Source organism: Pelophylax lessonae, assembly GCF_965119305.1.
Source record: "Pelophylax lessonae genome assembly, chromosome: 4".
Lineage (NCBI taxonomy): Eukaryota > Metazoa > Chordata > Amphibia > Anura > Ranidae > Pelophylax > Pelophylax lessonae.
The window spans coordinates 611,705,190-611,723,866 of NC_138771.1; the positions used below are offsets into that span (position 1 = coordinate 611,705,190).

Below are 18,677 nucleotides of genomic sequence, written 5' to 3' on the forward strand. Positions count from 1 at the left end.
TTGGTGGGATATATTAGGCAGCAACATGTTGTCCCTGAAATTTATGTTTTCAAAGCAGAAAAAATGGGCAAGTGTAAGAATTTAATCAACACTGACAAGGGCTAAATTGTAATGGCTAGATGACTGGATCACTGCAGCTATTGTGGGATGTTCTAGGTCTGCAGTGGTCAAGACCGACCAAAGAAGTAAAAATGTCAAACCGACAACAGGGTTATGGCTGGCCAGGGGTCTTTGATGTACATGGGAAATGAAGGCTGACCCATGTAATCCATTCCAATAGAAGGGCTACTGTAGCTCAAAATGCTGAAAAAGTTCATGCTGATTCCGATAGAAAGATGTCAGAACACACAGTGTATCGCTGTTTGTTGTGTATGGGGCTGGGTGCCCATGCTGACCTGTGTCCACAGCCAAAATTGCCTACAACGGGCACATGAGCATCTAAACTGGATCACAGAGCATGAGAAGAAGGTGGTCTGATGAATTCATGATGGTTTTAGAAAGACAACAATGAGTTTGAGGTGTTCATTTGGCATTCAAATTCTCCAATTGGATCTCAATCCAATTAAGTATCTGTGCGATAAGCTGTAAAAACAAGTCTGATCCATGGAAGTCTTATCTCACAACTTATAAAACGTAAAGGATCTGCTACTGACGGCTCTGTGCTGGATACCACAGCATACCTTCAGAGGTTCAGAGGTCTAGTGGAGGCCATGCCTTGATGGGTTATGATGGGTGGTCATAATGTTATGACTGATCAGTGTGTAGCACTACTCCCTTGGGAGCTGCTGGTTATGGATCCCCCTGGGTTACCCATAGCAACAACTTGATAATAAAGCAGGTTCAAAGTGCTTGGCTCAGCCAGAAAACAGTCTAGGGGTTTTGGTTTTTTGTAGATTTATTTGGGAACTTGGATAGGAGAAGGGATGGGTGGGATACTCCAACTTGAACAACTATGCACAGTTTGGTAGGACGTCTAAATATAGCTCAATTCGGCAAGGCACCTGCTTCACCTTGTTACTGCAGTGAAGAAGAACTTGATGAAATGTACTACTCTGTGAATCGCTCTTCAGGGCCCTACATGGTACTCCCTTTGTTCCTATTCTTCGGGGTTCTGACACTGGCACGCCCTTTACTGCAACACTCCGTGTGAGTTGGCCCCCTTGATCCTCTGACTTCACTGGAGTGGTCCCCCTTTCTGGGCAGACCCCTAGGCAAATCTCCTGGTACTCACAGACACTGTTTTTCCTGAGAGGTTCTGCCAGAAGATCAACCGTCAGCTCCACTGGATCCTGTGCAGCTCAGCTCCACACCTTGTTCACTAGGCCGACTGCCTAAGACCACCTTCCTCATACACAGAAGGAGGAGAGACAGCCTCCTCTGCCTCCTCCTGGGACTCTGCTTCCCGCCAAAGCTGACCCCTGTCACATGTCCCCCCAGCCTTTATGAGCAATCCCAGGATGCATTGCAAGAATGCCCTCCCACAAAAGCCAATGTGTCACTGGCTGGGTTTCCTCCACTGTCCCACAAGCTCCCTCATTGGATACTGTGGAGACACTCCCTCAGACCCAGTGAATCACACCTGGAGACATGCAACAGGCAACCTAATAAATCAGGCTCCCCTTATAAGCAGAAGGATCGATAAATGCATTTTCCTAGCACCTGCCTAGGAGGGTGCTACAGGTGTATATCATCTCCTGTAAATGAATGAGCTGTTCAGTATGCATGGGGATGAAACGTATGCACATTTTTCTTATGCAGTGTGGGGACTTGGACCATAGCAGCAAAATTCGAAGACTCTCCTCTTCAGAACTATACTGCAAATTTCGAAGTGAGGGAATACGGTAAGAGGTTTTTACTATAAAAAAAAAATGTAGAGTCACCAATAAGAGACTGTTCAAAGAAGAATACAGCAATGCATGCTGAGCAAACCCTCCCAAAGTAAAAAAAAAAAAAGGATATGTTGCAGGTTGCTACATTTAAATTATAGATCCTTTTACTGTGAACTACTTTATTTAAAAAAAGTAATAATAATATTAATAATAATGAGAAGTTATTAACAAATGTTTTCACACAAGATTCACACAACTTTCACCCAGGAGTCATAGTTTTTTTCAGTTGAATAAAAGTAGAAAAATGTATGAATCTGGGTTTGAAAGTTGTGTGTATCTTCTTAAAAATATATATATATATATATATAAATAAAACAGACCTCAAAGCGTCCAAAAGTGAATGTTATTTTTGAACATTATGATTATTATTATATACATTTTTTAAAGCCTAAATAAACTTCCGGTAGTTAACATCATCTAGATAGATTATTATTATTATACAGCATTTATATAGCATTAAAAGTTTGTGCAGCGCTTTACAACGCGAGGGCAGACAGTACAGATACAATACAATTCCATACAGGAGGAATCAGAGGGATCTGCTCATTAGAGCTTACAATCTAGGAGGAGGAGCCCAGTGATATAAAAGATAATAGCTGTAGGCCTCTCTGAAGAGAAGTATTTTCAGGGATTGTCTAATAATGGACAGAGTAGGAGATAGTCGGACAGATTGGGGTAGTGAGTTCCAGAGGATTCCAGGTAAATCAAAACAAAAGGATGTTCAAAGTCTTTCTTTTAAAATGTAAATAAGTGAACTTCTGCGCTACTCATTGTATAGTTAATAATGTGAATATGATTTTAAAAAGATATAATAAACCAAAATGTGTACAATAAACAACTAAATAAAGCTCCCAACTGTAGTGTCACCACATACATAAACAGTATAATAATATAGTAATGGAGTGGCGCTAAATTACAAAAGGAACAAAATTATATATATTGGTAAGTGGTAATTGGTAAAGTGCAAATAAAGTAATACAAACATACAATAAATGTCAAAGTGTCCACAATAGTTTTGCAAAATGTTTAGTGCAAAAAAATGTGAATAAACACGATAATAAACTTCTTGGTGAAATGCCAAAAAAGTGCTTCCAAATAAACCCGGGGAAATATGGGCAATCATATAGTCCAGTGCTCAATCCAAGAAATAAGATACACTCCACCACCATGTACAATGGCCGCTCACCTTCAATTAAATGGCAACACGCCTCATCTGCAGACTTGATCTCTGTATAGTATATGTTATTCAGTAGTTGGTAGCAGTCAATCGGCTCACACATGTAATAAGAATAAGAATCCTCATGGTGTAGTATTGTCAGCAAATTTCTTAAAAATCAAAGGTAGACTTACAGTTAAAATAACTGCTATGTGTATAGCAGCTGGGACTGTGGGTTTACACACAGGTAGAACGCTGTAGTATCCGAACTTCTGGTCTCGGCCATGACCGGAAGTGACATTACCCGACTCCTTACAACACATTGCGTCACTGGCACACAACTTTCTCAAGGGTTGATCGCACGGTCCCAGCTGCTATACACATAGCAGTTATTTTACCTGTAAGTCTACCTTTTATTTTTAATAAGAATACAACACCATAAGGATTCTTATTCTTAATACATGTGTGAGCCGATTACTTTCTTTTGAAAGCATCCACATCCTGAGTAGAAAAGCAGGATGAAGTGCCAACAGGATTTAGAGAAGGATCTTTGTTGTCTGTGTGGAAGCAGTGGTCTCTCTCTACAGAGGTCCAACACAGCCCCTCCCGAGTCAGACCTATGGATTAGAAAAGATCACACTTACTGATAAATGCAGAGCCATAGGCCTGGGCCTGACACAGCAGGGGGCGTGTATTCCTCTGATGAGAGACCACTGCTTCCACAAAGAGAGCAAGAGCCCCACTATGCAACATGCTGTGGGGCTCTTGGATGTGACTACTTTCTGAGGAAAATAAAATGTAAGATTTTTAAACACCTTTGTTTTGATGCACCTGGAAGGTAAGTGGTTTAAAGTGAAAGTTCAGTTGGGCTGTAAGTATTTTGTCCTGTACTGTCATGGTAAAAATAAATGTGTAACTTACTAATACCGTCTTTCTCTGTCTTTAGTATTGCCAACATTTGAAATCCAACTGATCCCAGACCAAAAATTCTTTTACATTGATGATCAAGATTTTGTCATAGATTTAAGAGTAAGGTGAGTACAGCATAAATGTGATGGGGAAATCTATCTATCTATCTATCTATCTATAAAAATATTCAGATTTCTCAGTGAATGGTGATATCTATTCTAGTGATCTGTAATATCTGTACATGAAGTTTGCGTTGCTCATTGACAAATGTTTCATTGGTTGGTTTGTTTACTGCGTTCTTCTATTTCTTTTCCCAGGTACCTCTATGGCAAAGATGTGGAAGGGTCAGCATTTGTATTGTTTGGAGTAGCAAAGGATGGGGTAAAGACAAGCTTCCCGAATACCCTTAGGTGGATTAAGGTTAGAAGATTATATTTCAGTTCAACTTTTGCTAAGCAATGTTTTCATAACTCTCTAAACTTTTCAAAATTAGGCCAATTCTGGCACTCCACTCCTACATGTAAAAAAACATAATTTTGTTTTGCTAGAAAATTACTCAGAACCCCCAAACATTATATATATATATTTTTTAGCAGAGACCCCTAGGTAATAAAATGGCGGTTGTTGCAACTTTTTATGTCACATGGTATGTGTGCAGCAAATTATTTCTCGTGAATAAAAAAAAAAAAAACACTAAAGTTAGCACAATTTGTTTGTATAATGTGAAAGATGTTATGCTTAGTAAATAGATACCTTACATGTCAGGCTTTAAAATTGCGCACAGTCGTGGAACTTTGGTACTTAAAAATCTCCATAGGCAAAGTTTTACATTTTTTTCAGGTTACCAGTTTAGTGTTACAGCGGAGGTCTTGGGCTAGAATTGTTGCTCTCACTCTAATGTTCATGGAAATACCTCACATGTGTGGATTGAACGCTGTTTACATATGTGGCCGTGACATACGTATGCGTTCGCTTCTGCGTGCAAGCACGCTGGAACAAGGCACTTTCAATTTTTTTTTTCTTTATTTTTTCTTTATTTTTTTACACTTTCCCTTTAAATCGCTCCATCAGGCTGGAAAGCCTGGGATCAAAAGAAAAAAAGCTAAGAACAGAGGCAGTATTTGCAGCTGCCAGGCCAGACGTGACGTCATAACATCACGCCTGGGTCTCCGATAGTCATAGAGGCTGCCAGGGACCATCTGGTCCTTGGTATTTTGTAGGGTGAACTTCCACTGCCGGCAGATTCCTTCTTCGGCTCGCCAATCGTACGGGTGAGCAGGTAGAAGCCCCAGAGGGTGGCGGAAGGGGGGGGGGGAAATCATGGAAGTGGTTAAAGTGGAACTAAACCCTTATATTGTTTTCAACCAAGGAAGCTGCCATATTGGCCTTTGTTTAATCTTCAACTGCCATGGAGCTGCACATATGATCAGTTATGACACCAGCAATTGGATGGTTTAACAGTTTGATTGAATGCACAACCAATGTGACAGTTCACAGCACGTGCCGGTAATGTCATTTTTTTTTAAACTGTTAAATCGATAGGTGGACTTCCACTTTAAAGCGGTATTACACTCAAAAGCGAACATGTATTATATTGCAGTTTAACAATTCTTAGCTGTGACGGCTGTTTTAGTTTTATTTATTTTTTTGTCTTTTTTTTTTGCCTTGTTTTCACCTGGTGATCTGGCCAGTAAGTCTGTTTTAGGTTTAATACCGCTTTAAGGCCTTATGCACACTGGGCATCAAATACTTCGCTTTTAAGGGTGCATTTTTTTTTCTGCCTCTAAATGCTCCATCATATTAGACTATGTGTCCATGCACACAGGCGTTTACAGGGGATTAGAGGCTAAAAAAAAAACATCACTTGCATGTCCAGGAGAGGAACATTTAGGCAGAAAAAAACACTTAACACACCTAAATGTGTAAACGTGGCTAAACACTAGGCGCGTTTATGCATTTGAGCATTTATTCATTTAAATAGGAAGAATATTATTCTGGCCAGTGGAATGAATAAACGCCCAATTGCTTGACATACCTAAACGGCTTTAAGTGTGTTGTTTTTGCACTGCCTTTCTCATGCCAGCAGAAAAAAACATTCAGAAGAGCTGGGAAAACACCCATTGTCCACGAGGACCTAATACACTGGTCTGGGGCTTGAGTGAATTAAAGTGGGGTTTATGTTTATTTGTATATGTACAATACATATGCACTGTATTACTAAAAGTACTGGGACGCCTGCTTTTACACGCCCATGAACTTTAATGGCATCCCAGTCTTAGTCCTTAGTGTTCAATATTGAGTTGGCCCACCCTTTGCAGCTATAACAGCTTCAACTCTTGTGTGTGTGTGTGTGTGTGTGTGTGTGTGTGTGTGTGTGTGTGTGTGTGTGTGTGTGTGTGTGTATATATATATATATATATATATATATTGTGGGGACTAGCTCGGTGGCGGGTGTGTTTGACCCCTTGGGGGGGCTAGTTACACAGGGAGATAGCCGAGAAGTGGTTGCAAAACAACAGTTTGGTTTATTCATGCAATTTTCTTCACCAGACTGCAAGCATCAAAAACATCCAAAATAAAATAAAACACTAAATAAATCCTTGCCACTGTGGGCGGCTACCTTCTCACACACAGAAACCTACCTACGGAGTCTGTCTCCAACCTACTGTTGGGCAGACTTGGCTGATTATACAGCAGACTATCAATAGTCCATTTATTATCTCTTCACATAGAGAATGTCCCTTTTCTCTTCACACAGCACATGTTCATTGGACTTTCCTTTCACATAGAAAATATCCATTGGTTTTTCTCTTCACACTCTTCACATAGAAATAGTTAATTTTCTCACCTTGAGAAGTCTTCACACTTTTTACCCTCCTCAGCGCACATCGCTTCAGGAGGCATTCCTTCTCCCATGCTCACACAGCGTCAGGAGGGACCCATCTGACTGTCCTCCTCTACTCACACAGCGTAAGGAGGCAGCAATCAATAGGACTTCCTCTGGACAAATTATAGAGGCCTTAATTTCCTCATTCTGAATAGCTGAATGGTTTTCAACTTCTTTACACCTTCCTGCTGCCTTTGCAGCCGACACTCTATAGTAATTGGTGAATTGTCTAAACCAAGCAGAAGTGTATCTCCCATCTGTGACACCACTCACCAATTTACCTGACTTCCTGTCACATACCCCCCCCCTCTTGTTTCAACCCTAGGGTTGGGACACAGTTTTCCAGGCACGCATGTGTCAGGCACTGCTCTTGACTCTCATTGATAAGCCTCTTAGTATCTTCAAGCTTCAGGATGAAACTGTTTCTGTCATCTTCATTGACAGATTTCTCATAAATGCCACACAGTTTGTCCCTCATCTCATATATACATTCTTCAACTGCATTTTTGGCATCAGTTTGCTCCTTTTCAAGTTTGTCCTGCATAACCGTCTGTCCTATCCGCCATGGAGGACCGTGATCCATAGGCAACTCAATTGTGCTAGTCTTAATGTCTTCAACATTCTTGATTGATCTGCAATCAATAAATGATTTCCACAAAACTTTGAGAACCTCTGCTTCACTTAGCTTTGTTCCAAGTAGGGACCCCTAACATCCCTCTGTGGCTTGAGTTGCCTCTCCATACAGCTGTACACAATCATTGACTCTTTATTGTAAAAGGGAATGGTCTTCTTTATTGAGCTTAGCTTGCTCTAAGATGCTGTGCAGAGGGCCTTCTATTTGTGACAACAGGCGGTCACACATTTCTTCAAAGTGACCCCTGCTCCTTTTTCCAGAGACATCATCAACTTTCCTTCCACCAACATATGGGTCAAAGGCAACAACACAGTCTATTATAGGTTTCTTCAATGCACTTTCTGCTATTGCACTACTTTTCCCATGTAGCTCCTTTAGTATTTCTGAACTCCACATGGAATGTATCTCAAGATCACGCTCAAACTTCTGCCACCTGTCTTTCACCAGTTCCATTTTGGAAATATTCCCTGAAAGGCACTTATTCATTTGCTTCACGTTTTCACCAACAGCCTTAGTTTTCTCCACTAGGTGGGGTTTGCTTTTTTCTCCAAGCTTTATATCACTTGCTTTAGTTTTCTCCACTAGGTTTTCAGCCTGAACTGAGAAATCATCACATTTCTTACACAGCTCCTTTGTTTGCTGAAGTTCTAATGATACATTTTCCAGTGCTTGAAGTTTTTGAAGGAACTGTTTATTCCAGAGGGGTGATTCAAGCAACATGTCATCAAATTGCTGATGCTCACTCAGGACAGACTCCAAAACACTGATGCTTTTAAAAACTGCATCAGGCACACTATCCCCTCTTTGGGACAGATCCTCTGTTGCCTGTAACTCCTCTTCAAGTTCTTCCAACTGAATCTTCATCTCTTCTACTTGCTGTTCTAAGGCTCGCTTAGACTTTTCTAGCTCCTGAACGCTTTTCCCAACATCATCCTTGGAGCTGACCAAATCTTCCATTTCTGTACACATCTGTTTGTTAACTCTTTCTAGATCAACCTTACACTCTAGAGCTTCCTCCAAGGAGCGAACCAAGAACAGGGCTTTGCTCTCTTTATCACGCGCCTCCGCTTCTGCACGGTCATGTTCTTCTGCATATTTTGCAGACACAGTCTTCTCCTCACCAAGCATCTGATCAAACTTCTTTTTCACATCTGCAACACTCTCTAATGAACCAACGCTTTCTTCCATGCGTTTTTTCATATCCGCTCTCTGAGCTTGCAGTGTTGCGACTTGCTCTGATAGGTTTTTCTTTGCTTCTTCCTCCTCTTTAAATTGTTCCAGGACACCATTTTTCTCATCTTTCATTTGTTTGAGCTTTGTGCTAAAACTCAGCCTTTAAAACCTCTCTTCCTGTAAGAGTTCCTGAGTGTCTTGCAGCTGCGATTCCAAGATAGAGAAATCTTTGGCAATTTCTCTAGATTTGCTGTCTGCTTGAGAAAGCTGATTTGTGTCATTGTCCAACTAAACCTGCAGTCGGTTTGCCTTCTCTGACAGCTTAGCGCACACTTGGTCACCTTCTGACACTTTGACTTGCAATTCCTGCAGCTGTGCCTCTACTTTTTTCCTCTTGTGTTCAGAATCTACTTTTCCCTGCATAAGAGCCTTCACCTCTTTGGCTAGTTTCTGGGAATGAGACTGTAATTCTGCCACACAGGCTTCTTTCTTCTTTAGCTGCTGCTGGACACGTTGGGCTTCATCTTTCCAACTTTCACAGTCCGTACGTAATTCATCTACCACATTGCTCAAAGTGGTGAGCTCATACACAGTACTCAGTAATTTAGCCTCTCTCTCATTTTTCTCCTTGTAGCTGAGAGCCAATGTCTTTTTCAGAGCAACATTCTGTTCCTGCTCCTCCTGCAGGTCTATTTTTGTAGCTTCCAAAGACTGAAGACTTTTTTCCAGCTGATTACGCAACTCCAACATTTCACACATACTTTGCTTCTGCAAAGTCTGAATTTCAATTTCCTTTTCCATGAGGATGGTATCTTTCTCCATTATAGTCTCTCTACGTTTTTGTAACTCGGAAAAAAGAAGAGCAGTGGATTCTTCCCACTGTAACACCTGAGCCTGCAAGTTTCTATGCTCCATCCTAAGCAACTCCAGGGCGTGTTCCTTTTCTTCCATTTTCCGTTGCAAGGCATCCAGCTCAGCCCTGCACACATACTTGGTTTCCTCCAAACCAATGGCCTCCATTTGCTGCTGGTGTCTCTGTTTCCAGCCTGCCATGCTCTCTTGGTGAGCCTTTTGTTGAGCTGCAAAGCTCCGCTGAAAATCCGCATTTGCCTGAGTGTTGCTAGGGACAACAACCTTTCTCTTTAGCAGACTTTGTTCAGGCATGTAGAGGTGAATGGTGTAGCGCTTATGATATTAAAAAATGAACTCCACAGTCCATATACAGATAAATATAATCCTTGGATGGAAATCAAGTCTTTTCAGAAAAACGTGCTCCCAAAAGTATTGCCAAGTACTTCACACTCCAACAGATTAGTGTATAGAGACCACCACCAAGAGAAAAGATGGCCCCTTACCGCAATGTATCGATCCCCACTACAGAGATCAAATCCAGCTCATAACACACATCAATGGAACCCTTGCAGACAGTACCCGGCTTGTAGCGATATCCGCATCAACTCCGCTCGGTGTAGGCACAGGTAGAGGTGCATGTGTAAAAAAAGGGAACAACTCCCATAATGAAGTACAGTAGTGAATGTCTTTATTGATGCACTAGCTTAAAAATTGGCAACTCACATTTCGTAGCAAGTCATACAGCGTATCTCTCTCAAGAATCACCTTCGGGACCTGGTTTCCAACCTAGAAAATGGCCGCCATATCCCCTCGTGTGTCCCAGCGTGGCGTGCCGCAGGCTCCTCGGACTGTCATTAAAACTAGTAGTTTTTCTCTCTCTTGCAGGATCTCCTTTCCTGCACACACAGTTTGTGCAGTCTCATGCACCAGACAAAGTTCATCAAAAATCTTGAGACCACTGTCTCTTTAACACAAGTAGTTTTTCTCTCTTTCAGGATCTTCTATTCTGCACACACAGATTGTGCAATCTCATGCACCAGACAAAGTTCATAGAACAGATGAACTTCTTTGCAGGGATCTCTGCTTCTGCCCAATGCATACCTCCACCATATGTAGGGACTAGCTCGGTGGTGGGTGTGGATGACCCCTTGGGGGGGTTAGTTACACAGGGAGATAGCCGAGAAGTGGTTGCAAACAACAGTTTGGTTTATTCATGCAATTTTCTTCACCAGACTGCAAGCGTCAAAAACATCCAAAATAAAATAAAACACTAAATAAATCCTTGCCACTGTGGGCGGCTACCTTCTCACACACAGGAACCTACCTACGGAGTCTGTCCCCAACCTACTGTTGGGCAGACTTGGCTGATCATACAGCAGACTATCAATAGGCCATTTATTATCTCTTCTCATAGAGAATGTCCCTTTTCTCTTCACACAGCACATGTTCATTGGACTTTCCTTTCACATAGAAAACATCCTTGGTTTTTCTCTTCACACTCTTCACATAGAAACCTTGAGAAGTCTTCACACTTTTTACCCTCCTCAGCGCACATCGCTTCAGGAGGTATTCCTTCTCCCATGCTCACACAGCGTCGGGAGGGACCCATCTGACTGTCCTCCTCTACTCACACAGCGTCAGGAGGCAGCAATCAATAGGACTTCCTCTGGACAAATTATAGAGGCCTTAATTTCCTCATTCTGAATAGCTGAATGGTTTTCAACTTCTTTACACCTTCCTGCTGCCTTTGCAGCCGACACCCTATAGTAATTGGTGAATTGTCTAAACCAAGCAGAAGTGTATCTCCCATCTGTGACACCACTCACCGATTTACCTGACTTCCTGTCACAAAATATATATATATATATATATATATATATATAAAAGGTGGGGCCTATTTATATGTTTATATATGCACAGCATCTACAGTATATGCTCATAACTTTTATTCAAATTTGGCCTTTAGAAATGAGTTTGGTGTTTTGATACACTGTTTCACAAATGTTGTCCCATTATCACTTTTATGCCTTTTTAATTATAAATGCATAGTTGAGCCTTGTTTCCATGCCCTATGCATGAAACAGTAGGAATTGGGGTGCAGAAAAATAGCAGCAGGTGCTCTGGACTGATGAGTCAAAATGTTTGGTTGCAGCAGGAAACCATGCATATGGTGAATGCAGACTAAATGTGTATCCCGATCCACTGGGGTACGACCCACACCCCCTCCCTGTTAGAATGGTGTACACACCTCCCTAAAATTGCCGATGTGGAAGAACTCATTGACCTGACATAAAGATTTCTCATCCAAATTTACATCCTCCTTGGCCTCTAGGTTTCACCTTCAAACCATTGACCAAAAAAAAAGTCTCACAGGTAATACCGTTTGGATCTTACTTAGGCCAGTCGCCTTTTCGCCTGAAAAAAAAATTAACTTAGGGGGCTTTTTAGCAACATTTTTGTATGACTGAGCCTCACCCCTTTAGGAGATGAGAAGGGATGCGGGTGGATCTTTGCTGGAGGGAGCTTGCAATGGCCACCCCCCTTTTTTTTTTTTTGATTTGTTACTTATCCTTCTCCTCTTTCTTGCCTCCCCATATCCTTTATCTCTCCCCCAAACCCCAACACCCCCATTTTGTTCTCTTCTTTTTGACTGGTTCAGTACAGCCTCTGACCCAGCCTTTGTCTGGAGCAGTGTTTCTCAACCTTTTTTTTCATTTGAGGAACCTTTTAATGAATGGATAGGATCTTATGTGCCAAAAGCAGACCGGACCAGTCTGCCTTGACAAAGCACAGCAGTGCGAAACATGTCGTCACGGCAACCCTGATGCTTTCCAGGCCGGGTCCCGATGCTTGCTGACGCCGCTTACGAGTAGCGGCCTCCGCTGTGGATACCTCTGGTTGGTGGCTCCGCGGCACGTCTACACTGCTTCAGTGCGAGCAGCCACACTATGGGGTGGGAGGAAGCCACGCCACCTTACCGGCTGGTCCGGTCTGCTTTTGGCACATAAGATCCTTCTCCCTTATGCCTGGTTCCCTGTTGTGATCATCTACACAGTTCCGGCTCACCCAGCGGCTCGGTCATCCTGTGACCCCCAGCAACGCCACAGATCTGGTTTGGAATACATTCTATTATGTTTTAATCATCACTATATATATTTTTTATAAATAAACTTTTCAAGGTTTTCCATCAAGCCTGCCTGAGTTACATTGTAGACTATGTACCGTGGGATAGCGCTGCTGCCCCCCCCCCCCCCCATTCACTGACTTATGCTGAATCAGCATTAATTAGCAGCAGCACCACACGGTAATTTGACTTTATTCATTCCTGAGAGTGAGAGATATCACAGTTAGCGCTGGAAGTCCCTTTGTTTTTTCGAGGAACCTTTTAAAACTATACACAGTCTCCAGGCACCCCATTCTAAAATGTAAAAAACGATTCTAATAACTTTAAATAATGCAGCAAAATCCACATGTAGGACACCCAACATTAAAGATGATTTATTCTTCCAAAGCAAATACACTTTTGCACACTGGTACTGATCAGTACTCCAATGTTTCTCTTCTCCCTCAATTTCTCTGCATCAGTCAGGTAATGTCTCACCAGTGCTGAGGGACAGGGGCAGAGGAGGGTCAAACAAGGATGCTGTGGAGGCAACAGATATTCTGTTTATCAAAAGATGTCTAGAAAGTCGTAATGGTGCATAATGAAAACCCATGGCTTTGTGTAACTGAAAGCCAGGATTGATTCACCTGCTGGCTTGTATACAATTTTTGAATAATTTTTAGGCATTGTGCCAAGGCATCCTTGAGGAAACCTCAAGGCACCCCAAGGTACCCGGACACCCTGATTGAAAAAGTCTGGTCTGGAGGGTCTTATTGACCATAGTTTCCAATCATTTCCTTTGCAGCACCAACTGTTCATCCACCACACCCCCCTCCCTCTGACATATGTGCCCCCCCTTTTTTATTATTTTTGTATTTTATTTATTTATATATATATATATATATATATATATATATATATATATATATATATATATATATATATATATATGTATATATGTGTGTATATATAATATACACATTTTTTTCTTTTTTTGCGAATCCTTCAAATACCTACCCTATTGGCATGCTGGGACTTCCCCAGATGTCGGATGTTAACAAGTAGCTGATCAATGATTACTGTTTTCATTAATAATTTCTCTGCATTAGCGGTTCTTCGCTCCGTATTTTGTTCTACTAGCATTGGTTCTCATGCTGATCCTTGTATAACATCAAAATACGACTGAGATGTTTTTGCACTGAATGAAAACAAACATTTTTTTTGTTTAAACTCTGGATAAAAAAAATAATAAATCAATGAATAACACTTCTATTTCTGAAAGCTTTCTTTTATTTTACAGCATTTTTTTCATGCCTGCCTAAAACCTTTGCACAGTACTGTATATATACACACACATGCACCATAGTTCTTGTCTTCTCTTTTTAACAATATATTCTTTTTTTTTTTCCTCATATTTTATCTCCTAGATCAGAAATGGAGAAGGCACGGTTACCTTAGAGAGAAAAGATTTTGTGCAAAACTTTAAGAATGTTGAAGACATGCTCCAGTTCTCCATTTATATGTCTGTCACAGTGGTTACTGACTCAGGTGAGTAAAGGGACCTTCACAGAGAATCTATTACATGTTAACAATGGTATTTTAGTGCTATGTAGACACAGATACACTGAATGACCTTCTAGCTTTTTATGTATTTGAGACTTCTGGTGGCTCTGTCTTTGTAAATCACTTTGCCTCTCACCACTGAGCCCATTGCAAGAATATTTCACCCTTGATGGTAAATTCTACAGTTGCAAATTAACTTTCCACTAGAAAAGCCAGCGGCGTTAGCGTGACTCATTTTGCTATACACAGTCCTTGATTGGAAACGGAGGCGAATGGCATTTGATATTTAGGGTTCCTTGAATAATCATCAAAATTAGTTCTTTGAACGACATTTAGAAAGAAATCTTCTAAACAAAAGTAAGAGTAAATGGACCAACAATGCAATTGCGCTCCAACAATGGCCCATCTGGAAAGTGCACTGTGTATTTTGTTTTATTTCGTTTTTTCTGAAGAATTTTTGGAGATTCGGATGTATCTGAATCTCTGAATAAACATAGTAACAAATGAAAATGAATTATAAAAAAAAATGTATAACTAAATTACCAAACAATTTGGATGACGTCCCATGATGCAATAGTAGTTCTGGCCCATGGGGAAATTGATACAAAATTCAAATGAGTGTGATAATACGGATAATGAATGGATCCAAATTCTGCTGCATTCGGTAATTCGGAGGCACATGGCAGCAGTCGATATTTTTCAGTCAGCCCATGCCATTTCTCTTGGTGGGTTGTACTAGCGTCCGAAAATATTGAATCCTTCGAATTCAAATCCATCTGATTCGGTAATATATTGAATATTTAACAATCTTCCGAAAAAGTTGAATCCACCGGGACCAACAAAATATAGAAAATGAATGGTGAAGCTATAAAAAGAATTCCGAAAATGAATCGGGTCAACATAATGAACATGGTGAAACGAACTTCTACAATGTACGGATGCATCCAAACTAAATGAAAGCGTGCACATGTTCAATTCTTAAGCTGGCCATAACCTAGTAGAATTTTGGATACGTTCACCTGTTTTTAGGGAGGAACATGCAACATGTTCCCAATGCTGTAACTGCTGCCCGATACCCCCCCCCCCCTCCTTTGGGTGACAATAGTATAAGTGTTTTTTTGCCGTCTACTGGAAAAAGCAGCTTGTTGGTTCCTGGTGGCTACAGACCTGTGCAACCCAGATGCAGAGAAGGGTATGCTTCTACAAAAAGGCCCGATTTGTAGAAACCCAACATAGGCCATGGGCTTTTGGCAGCAAAATATATCAAAAAGTGAAAAGCAAAAATATTGCGCTAACCATAAAAAAGCTGCTACACCAAACAACTGACAAGAAAATTGTGAATAGCAAAATGTGGAAAAAAGTGCAGCGCTAATAAATACTAGCAATATAAATGTGTATATATATAAACCCAGAAAAGGTAAATACAAATAAATTGCAAAATGAATAAAAGTGAACATCAAATCAACAGTCCCATATGTGAAGTGAAAAAAACAGTCCACAACGGTGATAATTGAAGTGCTCACTGGATCCCAACACCAACAAGATATAGAGATATAATGTGCTCACCAGAACGATATGACTCAAAATGCCATATAGCATATGAGTCAAATCAGCTTGTTGTACAATGGATGGATAATCCGAAGGGATGACTGAGGTCACTGATGTTGAGGTGAAGAGGTAATAGCAGATATGAACCGTCACACCAGAGAGGCTCTCACTCCGTCAAATGGCAAACATCTCGTGGTAAAGAGCGTATACAGATGCAAAGGTAGGCTGTCAGCAGCGTAGCCTCGACGCGTTTCAGCATAAATGCCTTTTTCAAAAGATAGTGCCAGCCGAACACCCACAAAAGCCACTTATTTATAATCTAAGTAGTAATAAGTCACCCAATAAGAAGATGCCTACTGTCTGCACAGTAGGCATCTTCTTATTGGGTGACTTATTACTACTTAGATTATAAATAAGTGGCTTTTGTGGGTGTTCGGCTGGCACTATCTTTTGAAAAAGGCATTTATGCTGAAACGCGTCAAGGCCACGCTGCTGACAGCCTACCTTTGCATCTGTATACGCTCTTTACCACGAGATGTTTGCCATTTGACGGAGTGAGAGCCTCTCTGGTGTGACGGTTCATATCTGCTATTACCTCTTCACCTCAACATCAGTGACCTCAGTCATCCCTTCGGATTATCCATCCATTGTACAACAAGCTGATTTGACTCATATGCTATATGGCATTTTGAGTCATATCGTTCTGGTGAGCACATTATATCTCTATATCTTGTTGGTGTTGGGATCCAGTGAGCACTTCAATTATCACCGTTGTGGACTGTTTTTTTTACTTCACATATGGGACTGTTGATTTGATGTTCACTTTTATTCATTTTGCAATTTATTTGTATTTACCTTTTCTGGGTTTATATATATACACATTTATATTGCTAGTATTTATTAGCGCTGCACTTTTTTCCACATTTAGCAAAATATATCAGTTTGAAAAATTCCATTAGGGGAGCTTTGATGTTAGCAGCAAATGCATAAGGGGGGTACAATGTGATAAAGAGCCCCTAATATTTAAAAGAGGTAACTACCTTGAGTGGGGAGTGGGACCAGTCATCAGCCAGGGATGCAGGATATAAAGGCATCAAAGCGAATTTCTATCAATTAATCTTCAGTCCTGAATAAGTACGAAAGTTTTCAATTGTCTGCATAAGCTCTGTTAAGGTGGTAAAAGAGTCCTGCATATACAAAATGATATCATTGGCATAAAGGTCGATACATTCTGTTCAACCTCCCAGAGCTTTGCCCTTAAGGGACACTGATTGTCTAAATCCGAAGCCCAGTGGCTCTATCATTATAGCAAATGAAAGAAGGGATAAAGAGCATCTCTGTCTGGTTCCTCTGCATAAAGTTAAAGGGGAGGGGGGACAATAGCCCATTTGCCAATAGGTTAAAGTGGGAGTGGGCATATGAAATATGTACCTATTGTCTACATTACAGCAACATGTTAGGTACTGACAGACTGCTGCTTTTCCTTAATTCCTGCAGGGAGAAATTTATTTTCTAATCAGCAAAAGGAATATACTTACAGTATACTTTTTTAGGTTCATTCGACCATGCAATCACTAAAGCTGACCTTACACCTTTAGAATTATTTATTAGAAAATTTTCAGTTTCAGGACATTCGTTCAATCATCTAAAAGTTAAAACGGGCGCTTAGATAATCGTTTTTGACCAGAGTGAGTAAAAAAAAACAAAAAACGAAGAACAAGGATGGAAAATTTTGGTTGAATCTAATGGGAACTAACAAATTTCTAATCATTGAATTTGCTCCTGGACCAGAAAATAGTGACTAGTCTTATGCCCATGCACTTGCCAAGGTCCAGAAGTAGAACATTCATTCTATGAAAATCAATGCACTCAATGGTAGAAAACCACATTTGAATTTAGTTCCCCTGTGATCCTATATAGAAGGATCACAGGTGCTCTGATCATTTCAGAGAGAACAATGGTCAGCTGTGTTTTTTGTCATTCTCTGTCAGCTGGGAGCAATCATGGGTGCCCGTTGGCAATCGGTGCCACCGGATCCTGTGGCTCAGCATTCGCACTACCGCAAACCGCCATACAGGTACGCCGATTCACGCAGCCGAGCCAGCCTGCCGTAGTATTCATGCGGCGGGCAGCCGGCAAGTGGTTAATGCTTCAATAAAGTTACCAAGGAGTGCAGCAATATTCTGGCTATTGCATGTCTCTGAATCTCACAGACGAGCTGTGCAACACCCTGAGTTCCTGAGCAATGGAAGGAAATTCTACATCTATAAGGCAAACATTGGATTAATATTTATAGTAGACATAATAATAATAGTGTTATCAGTGCCCCTAATTTCAATCTGGGATAACTCCACGTCTGTGGTCTCCTCTATCTGCAACTCTCATACTGTAAACCCTCAAGCTCTGTAAAACCGTTCTGTAGGCAACAAAACACACCAACTGACCTGTAAACTCGTTTACAGGCAGTCCAGAGTCTCCAGTACCATCAAACTACACAAAAAATCTCTCTTCAAAACCATTTTGCGACCCAACAGGCCAAATGCACTTGTAACATTATAAAATGACCTAAAATAGATCTAAGGCAGCCGATTCCCCAAATCAAACAAGATATTATAGACCTGTAAACATTCATAAGAACAATTAACACAACAGGAACCTATGGATTTTGAAGACCTCCAAAATATTAAGCAGTACCAATTGTATATGTATGAATTTAGCACCTTAAATTAATGATTAGTCACAATGTAAGCATGGATGTTGTTATTTAGGGCAACTATAGTTGATTAAAATATGCTGTTGGATGTGTGTTTGGTTTATTGAGTCCTAAAATATTTTTAGGCAGTTATTTAGGCAGCAAATTAAGTCTATGTAGAGTTCATACATATACCAAAAGACAATGATGAGACTCCCGGACATTTTGATTTAGAAAAAAAAAAAACATTAAAGGGTCTCCATACAGAGTT

General features: G+C 40.8%; 1 protein-coding gene across 4 annotated transcripts in view; it reads left to right on the top strand.

Annotated features, from left to right (window-relative positions):
* LOC309553574 (A.superbus venom factor 1-like) overlaps nt 1-18,677 on the top strand; it is a 1,719,715-nt gene that overhangs the window by 898,865 nt on the left and 802,173 nt on the right. For all 4 annotated transcript variants that reach the window (XR_014225177.1, XR_014225178.1, XR_014225179.1 and 1 more), the window contains exons 6-9: nt 1,759-1,841; nt 3,992-4,079; nt 4,272-4,374; nt 14,031-14,151. Coding sequence is in view for 1 of the 4 variants with exons in the window: in XM_082254846.1 (XP_082110972.1) it covers nt 1,759-1,841; nt 3,992-4,079; nt 4,272-4,374; nt 14,031-14,151 (395 nt within the window). In the remaining 3 variants the exon portion in view is untranslated. The remainder of the gene's footprint in view (nt 1-1,758; nt 1,842-3,991; nt 4,080-4,271; nt 4,375-14,030; nt 14,152-18,677) is intronic.